At 49.0% G+C, this 15,355-nt stretch overlaps 1 protein-coding gene across 4 annotated transcripts; it reads left to right on the forward strand.

Moving 5' to 3' along the window:
- Nucleotides 1–490: 490 nt before the first annotated feature.
- C20H21orf58 (chromosome 20 C21orf58 homolog) lies at nucleotides 491–15,182 on the forward strand. Of its 4 annotated transcripts, XM_034523734.2 has the most exons (9): nucleotides 491–619; nucleotides 2,144–2,230; nucleotides 3,297–3,333; nucleotides 4,388–4,461; nucleotides 5,296–5,460; nucleotides 9,456–9,567; nucleotides 10,437–10,552; nucleotides 10,854–11,136; nucleotides 14,171–15,182. In XM_034523734.2, exons 2-8 carry the CDS (start codon nucleotides 2,168–2,170, stop codon nucleotides 11,094–11,096), a joined length of 810 nt encoding a protein of 269 aa, XP_034379625.1. In that variant the 5' UTR covers nucleotides 491–619; nucleotides 2,144–2,167; the 3' UTR covers nucleotides 11,097–11,136; nucleotides 14,171–15,182. The 4 variants fall into 4 exon arrangements, with proteins under 4 accessions (XP_034379625.1, XP_076772588.1, XP_076772587.1 ...); XM_076916473.1 differs by lacking the exon at nucleotides 491–619 and having other exon boundaries at nucleotides 1,931–2,230; nucleotides 3,202–3,333; XM_076916472.1 differs by lacking the exon at nucleotides 491–619 and having other exon boundaries at nucleotides 1,931–2,230; nucleotides 3,283–3,333.
- Nucleotides 15,183–15,355: the final 173 nt, after the last annotated feature.

Here is a 15,355-nt window from a genome sequence, read left to right on the forward strand (position 1 = left end):
GTAGTTCCTAAGGGAAGAGGTGTGACAACCTGACGGTTCATAAGCTATTTCAGTATCTCTGATGGTTTCCCCATGTGGAGAAGGGTAAACACCCCCAAAACTCAACCATGCTACAGCTCTGTCTGGTGAAGCCAGTAAGGAGAGCACAGCCCCCTCTCTATATGTCTGTAGCTAGGAGATGACTTGGGAAGAAAGATAGGGGCAAAGCGGGACAGGCCTGGGCATTGTCTTCTTATCTTTCTTCAGATAAACCCCACTATCTGAGTGTAGTGTAGTGCCTACTTGGCAGTACATCAGTGAGGTCTGAGCGCTCTTTGTTCCGTTTACCTACCCCACCCCCACCCCCACCCCCACACCTCCAATTGAACACACCTCCTGCTTGTTGCTGGGAACGAGGGCGGGAGGGGGCATGGGTGGGGGAGTGCATGCTGGGCTTAGCTTCCTCTCAGAACAAAAGCAGTAACGATTCCTTCCCTTCACTCACCCACTTTATCAAAGGACTTGTCAGGCAGCCTCGGGATAAGCCATGCAGCTAAGTGACCACAACACAAACAAAAAACTTAACGAGGTTTTGGATACTGCAAAGCAGCAACCCTGCGCCAGGTCATGGTCCTCTTTGGTGAGCGGAGACTTCTTGACTCCTGGATTCAGAATCGGGTGGGCGTTGTGTGCAAACGAGAGAGGGATTTAGGCTCGTTAGATGAAGGGGTCCAGAAAGATAGCAAGAGCCTGGAGTCATACATACCTGAGCCTCGGGTTTTATGCATTTCGATTTTTTACAACTGGCACGTGCCCAGCTCTTTGCCTGTACCAACATCCTCAGGAAAAATCTTTGGCGTGGAAACTCGAGAGAAACTCTGCAAAGTATAGTTCTTGGATCTTATTTCAATTTATTTTTAGTACTAAAAGCTGTCGAAGTAAGGAACACAGATACTCTCACAGTGGACATGGCTCCCTACCCTGTAAACATTTACTGTGCCTAGCAACTGCCTGCCCAAGAGGTCAGTACAGAACGAGGACGAGCATTTCACAACAGAGAAGCTGGTTAGCTGCTTCTGGGCCAAGAGACCAGGGCCAGCATCACAGGGATAAGGCGTGTTGATAGATGGTACCTCCAATACCACATAAGAAAAACACTAATTCCCAGAAAGCCCCAAGCCTAGTCAAACAGAGAGAAAATGTCATCAAATATCCCAACTGGGTACAGTGTCCCCTTTCCCTTATTGGCCCTGTTTAGATACCCACTCTCACGTTTTTGCTATCCCTCCTAGCAATGCCTTCTGGGAACAAGTAGCCATCTCAAGGAGTCTGCTTTTCCTTTCCTTGTCTACATAGGTCCCTCTAACTCTTGTTCAATCTGACGCAGTTTCCGGGGTTACCTAGGTTCCGGGGGTGGGGGGTGTTGACCTTACCCTAGTTGTTTCTTAGGTCCGTAGGGTGATTGACTTACATTCCATCAAGTTTAGAACCTCAACTCTCATATGTGACCCCCTTTCCTTTATTCTTGTCTGTGTTCTCTATGACAGTGCACCCTCTGTCCCAGGGTCCCCTCAGGGGCTGCCCTTGACCCCTCTCTGGCCGAAGTTTCTGCCACAAAAATATCTCTTGAAACCCTCAGGAAGCTCGAGTCTGATGGTCCTCCTGGGTATCTAGCCACACTACTTTTTTTACTTTGAGGGTTCCAAAGAAGGGCAAGAGTGTCCCAGAGGCAGCAGCAAGTGACCAGAGTGGTGTGGTGTGGGTGTAGGGGTAATGAGAAGCCTTCCACGATTCTTCTATACTATTTCCCTGGGTAAGCAGCATCTGGAGGAATCTGAAATATGTCTCTCCAGCCTTTTACCTCCCCACTGATCTGTACCTGGCAACACCCGTGTGTCAGTGTTTACAGGTAACCCATTTGAGGACACAGAGCTGAGGGAGGACTCTCAGAGGTGTCCTGGCAACCCAGGACGGCCCTTCCTCACAGGCTAGCAACTGACAGACTCTAGGGCAGGCTCCCATGCTGTGGTCCAGGGAGGGACCGACCAGTCAATCTGAGTCACCAAGTCAATCTTGAGGCACCATGACCCCTGACGGGACTCTTTGCTGCACATAACCAAGGACCAAGGCAGAGTGAGGACTTCAGCCTCCTGTTTCTCTGCAGGTCCCTTATCATTGATAAGTTGTCATGACGTTGGACTCCTCAGTGGCAGATCAGATGACCCGGCTGAGGTTACGGCTCTTAGAACAGGTAAGACAGAGCCTCTCCACTGTTGTTGTTAATCTGTCACTTCACTCAAATCTCCCACCTCCGCAGACGGCCAGGAGAAGTCCCTGCTTCCAGAGCAAACCGTTTCCCTGCGTCTGGCTTCCCAAAGAACAGCTATGGCTTCTTGATTTTTTTTTTTTTTTTTTTTTTTTTTTTGTGCTGTGCAGAACCCATAAGGTTCTAGCAGTTTCCAAAGTCAGGAGGCAGGCTGTGCCCGCCAGCAAGCGCACTTCTAGGGTGCAGCCCTACAGGGCTTCTTCACCTTCAGGCTCTGGTGTTTAAAGGGATCTTCTTATGTGGCGACTGAGCCAAAATTCCCCAGGGAAAAAGCTGCTCACGCCCCAGTCTTCTCCGCCTTTCCCACCATCTACGAAATTTGGAGTGATCCACAACCAGTGTGCCTGCCCGTGCACACAACTAAGCATAATTCCCATGGGCACCGTCTCTGTATGCTCTGCCTGCATTGCTGTTCTTCTGGTTACTATCTATTACCAACCCTGGAGTCCCTAGTGGCCCAGGTGGCCCTGGATAGACCCTGAGGATAGTCTCTGCCAAGGTTGCTACTCAGCAATCTTCCCGGAGCATCTCTCTCAGGTCCTTCAGGGTTATCCTTGGAACCCATAAAAGAGCCCTCTTGTGGAAAGTCAGATCATCTATCTTGGTTCCCCTCACTGTGTCCCCATTGGGCCCCAGTAGGGGAAACACTTTGAGGCCCATCAGGGCACCCCATGCTGTGCATCAGGATGTCCTACCTGTGTCTTGGCAGCACATCACCTTGGGGGTCTCCTTGGGGTATCATCATCCCCTTTGGGCTTATGATGGAGAGTGTGCGTCATGTCTGAGAACGTTACCAGAATAATCCTTAACAGAATGGGGATCCTTGCCCCCATCTATTCACTTTTCCAAGTGCTTTTTGCCTCCCATAATTCCTTTCGGGTGCTGACCACTCCCAGAGCGTTTGGCATATCAGCTACCACAGGCAGGTGGGCAGTGCAGACTCCACTCACCAACCTGGAGCCAAGTCACCATCGCAGCTTCTTCCTCTTAGATGCTGGAGCAGGAACGAGAGAGCATGGGAAGAGCAGGTAAGAGCCGAAAGCTGCCTCCGTGGACACATCCAGGGAGGAAGGGGAACAGACAAGAAGAGGGGCAGGCAGAGCAGGCCCTGGCTTTGCTTTCATCTGTAGAACAACACATTCACACATGCGCATGCACGCACACACACAGGTGCTGCACCAGACTCCTTGCCAACAGACTCCTAAAGGGAATGTATCTTATAGATGAGAAGACATGGCACAGAGAGGTCAGGTGACCTACCTCAGGTTGTTCAGTGCAGAAATTCTGCCTGTCAATCACATTACTCTGATTGCAGGAGTGGGGCAGGGGCTCAAGCTTATCCTTCTCAGTACCTGGGACCAGAATCTAGGTTCATAGACATCTGAGTGAGCATCTGAGGCCAGAAGAGCATGTCATGTTCTTTAGAACATAGAACATCCGGGGCTATGAATAACTCTGGGAACCCTGAGGGCAGCTGGCCAAACCTGGGCGCCTCAAATCTAGATGGAAAATGCCACATCAGGCCACATGACCCAGGAGACCTACACACCACCCAATGGCCACAAATGTACCAGAGGATATCCCAAGTAAAGCTTCCAGAGAAGCCTGCCCAGGCGTCATCAAAATCCCAGCTCCAATAGGATGCCAGGGCAAGCAGATCCCTTCCAGAGCTTTCTCTGGAGTGAGACCCTCTCCTTCCTGTTGGTGAGCATTCCTGTCCTTCCCAGGCATTGGAGCCAGGGCTATGGAGGTATAACTGGGCTTATGGAGGCCTCCTTCTGTATAGAAGTGTGGCAGTATCAAGGGAGATCTGATCTACAGATTTCCATTGCCTTACAGGACCAAGAAAATCTACTAGGCTGACTCTAATCAAGTCTTTCTCTCTCTACCGTAGCCCCTGCTCTCCCTGCCTCAACCCTGGTCCTTCCTTCTTTAAGATGGATGTTTATGAGGGAGACCTGAGCTCAGGAGCTCAAAGGCTCCAGGCTACTCTGAACCCCAGGATGCAGGGAGGTTGGGGCACTGTACCAGGCCCACCGGCCAGGCTTATATACCTCATTGGTGTGTGCCTTCTTTATGCAGGACAGCAGGAAAAGTCAGACACGGCCCTGCAGAGTGCTTTGAGGAGAAGGAAGGACCTTCTACAAAGGCTCTGGGTAAGCTTGCACCCTCTGTCAAACATGGGCCTAACTCCCCATGGGCTAATACGCAGGCCAGTGTACACCAACATGGGCAGTCTGTATTCTCGGGGTCAATTATGTTTGCAAATTGAGGATGGGTAACGACGGAACTGTTGAGCATTTAAAAGACGAACACTCCCACCCCATCACTTCCCTGAGGAAATCAGACAATGTAGAACATCAGGTGTACACAGTATGTATGCTTAGGTAGCCGGCAGCAGAGAAGGCAATGAGTCAAGGCCCATTTCCCCAGGAAGAGCTCACCTAAGCTAAACTGGCCTCCAGCAATAAGTGGCCCTGCCTAGAAGCATCTATATGGGTGTTATCCCAACACTGCCGTGAGACAGGAGACAGGAGGTTTGCTCTTTCTACAGTGAGGTAGATGCTGAAATGCATGAAGAACCATTAGATAGTTGGCTGGGAAACACTAAGGGCAACCAGAAATTCAACAAGTAACTGGTACGTATTCGAGAGAATTTCCGAGTATTTAGCAAGGAATACTATTGACCTCGGGGGTCACAACCTGTGCCCAGTCTGGCCACCTGTCTGCAGCAAGCCAATTCAAAGTCAAGTCAACAGCAGAAAGAAGAAAAGGATGGTTTAATTGAATATGGTCACTCTGGGAAGCGAGACAGAGATCCCTAGTTCCAAGGACTCCACACTGAACATTTGGGTGTCATATTCCCTGGCAGGGGTGAGGCGTGGTAAAACCGTGCTGGGGAGGGTCTATTCACCCAGTTGAGGGTCACAGGCTGAACAGCAACCTCTGCTGATGGCCGGACTACAGCCAACAGGCTCACATCCTTTTAGGAGCAGCAACTGATGGACGAACACTCCCCAGCCCATGCCTGGAGGGCACACGGAAGAACCACGGTGCCAACCCCGAACTCAGAGGCACCTCCCATAGATGTCTTCCCTGCTACCTCCCAACCTTTGCCCCGACCCCCAGAGCCACCAAGGATCATCCAGCACCCGGTAGGGAGGACTCTTGGGTAACTTGTGGTGGGGTAGAAGTCACAGCAATTCGAAAGGGCACAGTGTTGCCAGCAGGCTATCCAATCAGGGAGAGCAGAGGCATTTTTAAAAAAATTTTTTATTGGATATTATATTTACATTTCAGATTTTATCCCCTTATCCCATTCCCCCCAGCACCCAGGAACCTCCTATCCTATACCCCCTCCTCATGCTTCTATGAGGATGTGCCCCCACCTAACCCCCGTCCACATCCCTGCCCTTGAATTCCCCTATACTGGGGCATCCAGCCTTCACAGGACCAAGAATCTCCTCTCCCACCTATGCCCGACAAGGCCGTCCTCCCCTACATATACAGCTGGAGCCATGGGTCCCTCCCTATGTGATCCCAGGCTGGTGGTTTAGACCCTGGGAAGCTCTGGTTGGTTGGTATTGTTGCTCTCCTCATGGGGCCACCAACCCTTTCGGCTCCTTCAGTCTTCTCTCTAACTTCTCCATTGGGAACCCCTTGATCAGATCAGTGGTTAGCTGTGAGCATCTGCCTCTGAATGTGTCAGACTCTGACAGACCCCTAAGGAGACAGCTATATCAGGCTCTTGTAGGCATGCACTTCCTGCAATCCACATCAGTGTCTACCTTTGGTGACTGTACACGGGATGGATACCCAGGTGGAATGGTCTCCAGACAGCCCCTCCTCCAGTTTCTATCCCACACTTTGTCTCCATATTGAGCAGAGGCATTTCTCTCCCCCCCTACCTTCTAGGGAGGCCAAAGACTCTCTCTTTTCTCGGAGTCTCCAGTAGGATGCTGGTGCTCTGGAGAGGTTTATTCTGCTAAGAGACAAGAGCAGCTTCATTTGCTGTCCATGACACCTTGGGTCATTGGGGAAAATACATGGAGGACTAGGCTTGGGGATGACCAACTCTCAGGACAGACTCACCTCCTAGTAGACCAACCTAACAGCTGCACTGGAAGAACTAGGGGAGGTTAGCATCAGTGGTCCCTGAATTCAGAGAAGCACCGCCCTTTAATACTTCACGGTGACCAGGGATGATTAAGACCTTCGCTTAGGGACAGAGTTACAATAGCGGAGTATACCATTCTGAGAACTTCACGTGGTGTGGCCTCCACACAGCATCCTGAATCATGAGCAACAGAAACCAAATGGTATATGTGTTTTAATGTATGTATTAGTATTGTGTGCACGTCTTAGGATTTCCATAGCTGTGAACAGACACCATGACCAAGGCAACTCTTATAAGGACATTTAACTGGGGCTGGTTTATAGGTTTTGAGTTTCAGTCCATTATCATCAAGGCAGAAAGCATAGCAGGATCCAGGCAGATGTGGAGCTGGAGGAGCCAGAAGTTCTACACCTTGTGCAAAGGCAGAAAGAAGACTGGCTTCCAGGCAGCTAGAAGGGTCTCTTCTGCACAGGGCGGAGCCTGAGCCTATGCTCAGAGACCTCAAAGCTGGCCTATACAGTAACACACTTCCTCCAACAAAGCCACAGGTCCTGATAATGCCATTTCCCATGAGTCAAACCTAGTGAAACTACCACAGTGTGTGAGATGCATAGGTAGGCCTCATGCACACCACAGCTAATATGTAGACAGAGAGCCATACTGTGGAGTAGCTGCCATCTTCCCACTGTTATATACGTTCTGGGGATCAGGTTGCCAGGCCTCCTGGCAAACACCTTTATTTGCTAAGCCATCAAGAAAAATGTTCTAAAGCAGAGGAGGTAGGAGGTCCGGGTGAGGTCTTTGTTTGGGACTCAATGTGAAGGAACACAGGAAATCGAGGGGAAAAGGCACAGGGGGATCTGGAAGATATCTATTCATTGGGCAGGGAAATGAGAGAGGCAGTACTTAGCAGAGGAAATGGATCCCACAGAATCCCTTCTGCTGGTGAGCTATCTGTACCCAGGTTCTAGGTACTCCAGCTGCTGTTCCTTCCTGTTGTCAGGACCATTGTATCTATTATTATTATTATTATTATTATTATTATTATTATTATTATTATTATTATTTATACCTTGGTGCTTTGCCTGCATGTATGTTTCTGTGAGAATTTCAGATCCCCTGGAACTGGAGTTACAGACCATTGTGTGCTGCCACGTGGGTGCTGGGAATTGAACCCAGGTCCTCTGCAAGAACAGCCAGTGCTCTTAATCACTGAGCCATCTCTCCAGCCCCCATTGTGTTTGTTTTTAATGTCTGGTTGGTCACACTATGTAGCCCTGGCTGGCCCGGAACTATATAGACCAGGCTAACCTTAAACTCACAGAGAGCCTTCTGCCCTTTGCTTCCCAAGTACTGAGATTTTCTATGCAGCACAGCACCTGGCTGGCTGGTTTCACGTTCTTAAATGTTTGCTGAAGAAGTAGAGGAATCATGCCTTGTAATACAAGAAGATGCACATCTTGGTTTTCGTGAAATAATTACTTATAGTTACTATAGTACATGTGTTAACATCTGTTGGTGACTGTTGTTGTTGTTATTATTATTATTTGTTTTTTTTTTTTTTTTTTTTTTTGAGACAGGGTTTCTCTGTATAGCCCTGGCTGTCCTGGAACTCACTCTGTAGACCAGGCTGGCCTCGAACTCAGGAATCCACCTGCCTCTGCCTCCCAAGTGCTGGGATTAAAGCGTGCACCACCACCGCCCGGCGACTGTTACTGTTTTTAACAGCAGAGCAGACCCTCAGCGGAGCCCATGTGTCCCATGAGTCCAAACAATTCATCATCTGTACCCTATAGAGAAAGCTCCCAGGTCTGGCCTAGGCCACTGACTCTATGAAGAGAAAGAACAACGAGGGCCAGATATGCCCTGCCATATACGGTAGAGCTGTGGTAATTAGCAAAGTTGGTAATGGTGCCACAGCAGCCAAGTCACTGGAAAGAATTGTGAACCCCTGACTTTCAAAAGCAAGTATCTAACCCTAGACTCCCTACACTAGGAAATCCTACCATACTTCTGTTAAAATGCATTACAGCTAAAAGACTGGACACATAAAACGTTAAATTTACTAAAGCAAAACTAGCCAGGCATTAACTACCCTCCTGAAGGAAATATGAGGAACATTAAAAATACCATGTAGTTGCTGGATGTGGTGGTATGTACCTACATCCCGTACTCTGGAGTCAGAGGCAGAAGGACCACCACCAATCCCAAGGCCAGTTAGAGCTACACGGGGAGACCTCGTCTCCAAAACATAACAAAACCATTTCCTAATGATAACCGGACGTAAATATTTTTCTATCCAATCATCGATGCTAACTTACAGTGTTAACCATTAACCTTCTCTTCAGATGGATGCCAGATGGAGGGATGGGTAGACAGACAGGTAGATGGAGGGATGGGTAGACAGACAGGTTAGATGGAGGGATGGGTAGACAGACAGGTAGATGGATGGGATGGGTAGACAGACAGGTAGATGGATGGGATGGGTAGATGGACAGGTTAGATGGAGGGATGGGTAGACAGACAGGTAGATGGATGGGATGGGTAGACAGACAGGTAGATGGATGGGATGGGTAGATGGACAGGTTAGATGGAGGGATGGGTAGACAGGTAGATGGAGGGGATGGGTAGACAGACAGGTTAGATGGAGGGATGGGTAGACAGGTAGATGGAGGGGATGGGTAGACAGACAGGTAGATGGAGGGGATGGGTAGACAGACAGGTTAGATGGAGGGATGGGTAGACAGGTAGATGGAGGGGATGGGTAGACAGACAGGTAGATGGAGGGGATGGGTAGACAGACAGGTAGATGGAGGGATAGGTAGACAGACAGGTAGATGGAGGGGATGGGTAGACAGACAGGTAGATGGAGGGATAGGTAGACAGACAGGTAGATGGATGGGATGGGTAGATGGATAAATGACAGGGTAGGTGGACAGATGGATGGGTGGTTGGTCAAGTGTGTAGGTAGATGGGTGGGGAATAGTTAGAAAGACAGTGCATTTAGATAGCTAACTAACTTGGCTCTCTTAGGCCCCCCAGGTTCCTGCCACCATCATTCAGCAGCTACCCCAGCAGCCACTGATTGCACAGATTTCTCCTCCTCAGGCCTTTCCCACTCAGAGACCAGGAAGTATTAAGGAAGGTGCGTACGTGCTTCAGATTGATATTGATATTGCTTTCCTTTTGTGAAGTTAATACTGGAAAGGAAAATATTTCCTAAGTAGGTGTTTTCCTAGTGAGAATATTTTCTAAGTAGGTGTCTTAGTTATGGTTTTACTCTTATGAACAGACATCGTGACCAAGGTAAGTCTTTTAAAGGACAACATTTAATTGGAAGCTGGCTTATAGGTTCAGAGGTTCAGTCCAGTATCATCAAGGCGGGAGCATGACAGCATCTAGACAGGCATGGTGCAGGAGGAGCTGAGAGTTCTACATCTTCATCTGAAGGCTGCTAGGAGAAGACTGGCTTCCAGGCAGCTAGGATGACCAGTTCCTGGTGCTTCTGTTTGAGCCCCTCTGATACTTGATACTCTGGGCTTGGTTATTTGACCGAGAAGGTGGCCCTGGGGGATGTTCCTTTAGGGAAACTGACAAGAGTCCCAGCACTGTCTTTAGCTGCTGTGGGAAAACCTGACGTTTGTCCATCACACTGTCAGAAATGAGAATGTTGCCAGGTACCTTTGTTGGTGAGTGATAAACATGCTGGAGCTATGGCAACACAGTCCCCCACATGGGTGGCCTAAAACCAGCTGGTCTTACTGGAGGCCAGACCTGGAAATCCAGTGCTGGGCAGGGCTCCCTTCCCTGAGATACTGGGGACAGTCTCCTCTGCTTCTTCCCATTCCCTCTGATCTTCCCTTTCCTCTTTAATAAAAGCAGATACATTTGCTGGGATGCAAATGCTGGGATGTTCTCCCTGCTCTCAGGCTCCACTCCCCCCCCCCTTTTTTTTTTTTTTAAGGAACGTAAGGAGCAGCTAACTCATGAATAAGTACCCGACTCTCCTTTTAGACATGGTGGAGATGATGCTGATGCAGAACGCACAGATGCACCAGATCCTCATGCAGAACATGATGCTCAAAGCCCTGCCACCCGGGCCCACAGGGTCACGTGCTGCTGCCCTCCAGGTAGGTTTGGGGTGCTGAAATGTAGCCAGTGGCTAGGGGAAGGTGGGTGGGTGGAGGCAGGGGCGGGGCCGGGCGGGGCGGAGTGTTGCAGGGCTTTGCTCTGGAGAACCTGAGCAAGGATGTCTCTGGTTTGCCGTGAAGGTAATGTTCCCCAGTCCTTTGCATGAGGAACAGGTAATACAGCTGGGGTCCAGAGAGCTCTAAGGCCAGGTAGGACCCAACACATTCTGCTGCCTTTCCTACCACTTTGGGCCCAGGGAAAGGATGCTGAAGGCCTGATCTGGCTGTGTACTCTTGCCAGGACCAACGATGGGTGCACCATGGAGTCCCGAGAGCTGAAAAGCAGAAGCCACCCCCGGTTCACCACCACCATCACTACGCGCCCACCACCCAGCTGCAGGCTGCCTCCATGGCTGGCGCCCCTTCAGGTTATGCCGGGTGGCCTCCAGTGGTTGCAGCGTCTGTGCTCCCACACGCAGCCAGCTTCTTGCCCACTGTGAGCCACCTGACCGAGCCATCGACCTCCCTCCCTAGCTATCCTTAGCGCGCAAGTGTGGAGGGTGAAAGCTAGTGTCTTGCAGCAGGTAAGCAGAAAGATGGGCCTGGTCCCCTGTCTTTGCCACACTCTGAAGAGCACATGCGTACACCGCGGTCAGGCCAATGCGCTCTGTCTAATTTAAAGGAGCCAGAAAAATATTTCAGTCCACCATGGGGTTGCAGGTTGCAGGTGTCAGTCCCAGTCACCAGGCCATGTAGGTCTCTGTCACCCTCTGGGAAAGTTATGTGTTAGGGTGTTTTTTTTTTTTTTTTTTTTTTTTTTTTTTTTTTTTTTTACAGTCCAGCAGGACTGGTCTCATAGGGTGTCCATCCCGGAGACCTGCACTGAAAAAAATGTGCTGCTTTTCCAGGTATGTGGGACCACTCACTCATGTATCTCAGGAAATATCATGGCCTTGCCAACCTCAGTTACTCTCTGGGTATGACTCACCCAGGCAGAATACAAACATTTTATTATGAAAGACTAAAGAAAAACAACTCAAGATCAGAATAGATCATTACAGCTACATACACATTTAGGCATTCCTATGGAAGACTGGAATAAGGGTCACATTGAGGCTGGAGATATAGCTTCGTGGTAGACAGTTCGTTGAACACGTGAGGCTCTGTGCTATACCCTTGATGGGTTACACACGCCCACACATGAAGCAAGGGGAAGTCTAATATTGTAGCTGGGGAAGATATGTCTTTTGGTCATACCTGGAATGACCATTTCATTTTAATGTGAAAGAAGCAAGCTGAAGAATTTAGCTTGTGATGTGACTTCTGTTAAAATATACAGGGCCAACAGGATTGTTCAGCAGGTCAAGGTGCTTGCTGTCAAGTCTGATAACTGAGTTTTATTCTCAGGACATGGGGGCATGGGTGGTGGTGGTGGGCTGCCCAATTTCTGCAGGTTGGCTTCTGGCCTCTACTTTTGCATAGTGTGTGCATAGACCCCAGCCCCCGTGGCTAGTTAAATGTAATTAAAAGTAAAATAAGGAAAAAAATGTTAAAAAAAATAAATAAATAAAAAGCCGGGCAGTGGTGGCGCACGTCTTTAATCCCAGCACTTGGGAGGCAGAGGCAGGCGGATTTCTGAGTTTGAGGCCAGCCTGGTCTACAGAGTGAGTTCCAGGACAGCCAAGGCTACACAGAGAAACCCTGTCTCAGAAAGAAAGAAAGAAAGAAAGAGAGAGAGAGAGAGAGAGAGAGAGAGAGAGAGAGAGAGAGAGAGAGAGAAACAAGAAAAGGCTGGAGAGGTGGCACGATGGCTAAGAGTTAGGAGCGTTTGTTGGTCTTGCAGAGAACCCAAGGCAATCCACATCTGTGACTCCAGTTCCAGGGCAGTCAATGTCCACTTCTGACTTCCAAGGGCATCGTACGCACACGATACACATAAACACATACAGGCAAGACACTCATACATACATTTTATAATCTTAAAAATGGCAAGACCCAGGTGTGAGGTACGCACGCACACACGCACGCAGGCATGCAACAGCCCTGCAGGCTCTGTAAGTATGGGTGGATGCATTGTTGCAGGAGCCACACAGATGCAGGCCTGGCTCCGGGAGGGTTTGTGATTGCTTTCTCCGCGGCCCACCAGGTAGAAAAGAATTTCTATACATGTACATGCTTCCTGTACTTTCTGGTGTCTCTTTTTGTCGTTTCGGTAAAGCTGATTTCCTTTTTTTTAAATTTTATTTATTTATTTATTTAGCTGCTTTTTGAGCCCAGGCTGACAACAGCTGACAATCCTTCTGTTTAGCTTGCCTGCTGTTAGGGTTACACTTCTGCAATCACATCTGACTCCTTTTTTGTATGTTTGTTTGTTTGTTTCTTTGTTTGAGATGGGGTCTTGCTCTGCAGCCCTGACTGGCCACCATTATGCAGACCAGGCTGACCTTGAACTCTGAGCTCCACCTGCCTCTGATTTCCCATAGCAGCCATCACAGTCGTGTCTAACCACACCTAGCTTTGTTTGGTTTTTTTGTTTCTTGAGACAGGTCAGGTTATCCCAGAAGTCTCCATGTAGACCAGGCAAGCCTTGCACTAAGAGATCCATCTGCCTCTGCCTCCTCAGCTCTGGAATAGCCCAGCCTGGCTTAACGTTTTATTTTTAAAGATTTACGATTTTCTTGTGGTATGGGATTGAACCCAGGCTTTCGAGCACACCAGCCAAGTACTTTTCCATTAAGTTAACAGCCATGGTCCTCTTATCGTTTTTTTTTGAGACCGCACCTCACTGAGTTGCTAAGGCTAGCCTCAAACTTGTAATTCTCCTGCCTCAGTCTCCCTACGAGTTGGGATCACTGGAGTGTTACATGGTAAGTTATTTCTCCACCTCCGCCTGTGAAATGAGCCAGTTCAAGCCAGATTAAAATATACATAAACACACATTTTTGGGAAACCGCAGGTTTATCGGGCAGTTGAGTTCACTGGCCCCAAGTAAGGAGGCCAGGGAAGTTGCTATAGGGAAGGAGAGAGGGGAGGGGGGACAGAAATAGCATGTGCAGAGAGAAGAGAAGAGCAAGGAGATCAAAATATCTGGGCTATATAGCAAAGAACCCCTGGAGGAAAGGCAGCCCAGACCATGGGCTAGAAAAGTCCAGGTAGGGACTGAGAGATGCTGGGAGAGCCTGGAGGCAAGGGTATGCCTTGCTATGCAAAATATGCACCTCAGCTCTTTGTCTCCAGGTCTGAAACCAAATGCTACGTTCCACCTGCCTTTATAGTTAGTGTGTTTTTTTCTCCAAGAATTATAGTAAGCTTTCATTTGCATAAGGTTAAGTTTTTCATTTGCTAAGTGCCTCACCAAAAAGCTGGTCCCTATTTTAGAATCCCTGGAACCCTATAGATCAGAGGCAGGATGGCTCAGAGTTGCCAGTTAGCCACTTGCGGACCTTCCCTGTGACAGACCTGGCTTCCACGCGGAACTGTCTTTCCATGCACTCTGGGGTGTGATTCCAGAGAAACTTGGTTTTTTTAAAAAAGCGCCAGCTAAGGAATGTGCACAATTTCCTTTCCTCATGATGTTTCTAACATGCTTTTTCTCTCATGTAATTATTAACCTGATAGAGGGAAGATATTTGGCAGATGTTTGTCTCGAATGGCCTGGTGATGCTGGTCTAAACAAGGAGGAAGTATTCTAGCACCGGGAGCACTCTGGCTCTGGGAGCACCACCAGGGAGTGAGCATGAACACACAGTCTTTCTAGTCCCTTTCAAGCTTGCTGTTTGAGGCCCACGTGTGGGAGACTGGAGAGTCTGAGCAGGCCCTGTAGTGGGCTTAGGGGTCCCCAGTGACTTGAGGGAAAAGCTTCTCTTGCCCACGCCCCTTAACAGTGGTGACAGGGACTGAGAGCCCTTGTACACAGCACGTCCCAGAGATCTTAAAGATGGCCCAAGTGTGTGAGCAGCCAATCCACAGAGTCTCTTTGGAGCTCTCATCAAGATTACAGGTCCTTCACGGAAGTGAGAGATTGAATCGGGAATAAACACAAACAGTGAAGTATCAAGGATTGCAGTGCCTTCTGGAACAGGACAGAACCCGCCCCCACAGTCTTGGAGTCATTATGACAGTGTGGCTGGACTGAGATACAGTTGCTGGCCAAACCACAGATTTAGGGCAGCAGAGCAACAGGCTAGGAATGTGGCGGAGTGCTCGCCAAGCCCTGGACTCCATCCCCAGTGCTGCAAAATCAAATCAAACCAAACCAAAAAAACAAAAACAAAAACAAAAACAAAAAAACCCACCCACCGCACCAAACCAGAAATACCAAGCAGAGAAAAAGGGAAATGGAAAAAAAAAAAAAGTGGCACAGAAGCAGTCATTTCCCAAGGATGCTCAAAGACAACGAGCTTGAGATGGCCAAGAAATTAGATGGCTGAGAAGAAGGGAACAGGCTGGCATAGGCGTATATGGGGGGTACACCCAGTAGAGGGGTCAGGAAACCCTAACTAGGATCAAGGTCACTGGCTACATGCTGGGAAGACATATTTAGGTTAGTTAATTGGGAAACACCTCTAATTGTGTGGGCATATTGTTATTGAGCATTACCAAACATATAAAGCCTTTGATTAATCTTTAAGCATTAGAGTTTCATTCATACCAGGTACTGGGTGGATGGCAAGATGGCCTGGGCTCAGCTCAACCATGTGGAGACAGTGTGGAAGATTGGCAGAGCCATCCCCTACGCTGGCATCTCCTGGGTGGCAGAGCCGGTGTCTCTGGCTGGCAGTTCCTAGCTGTGGCACGCACATG

Source organism: Arvicanthis niloticus, chromosome 20, assembly GCF_011762505.2.
Source record: "Arvicanthis niloticus isolate mArvNil1 chromosome 20, mArvNil1.pat.X, whole genome shotgun sequence".
Lineage (NCBI taxonomy): Eukaryota > Metazoa > Chordata > Mammalia > Rodentia > Muridae > Arvicanthis > Arvicanthis niloticus.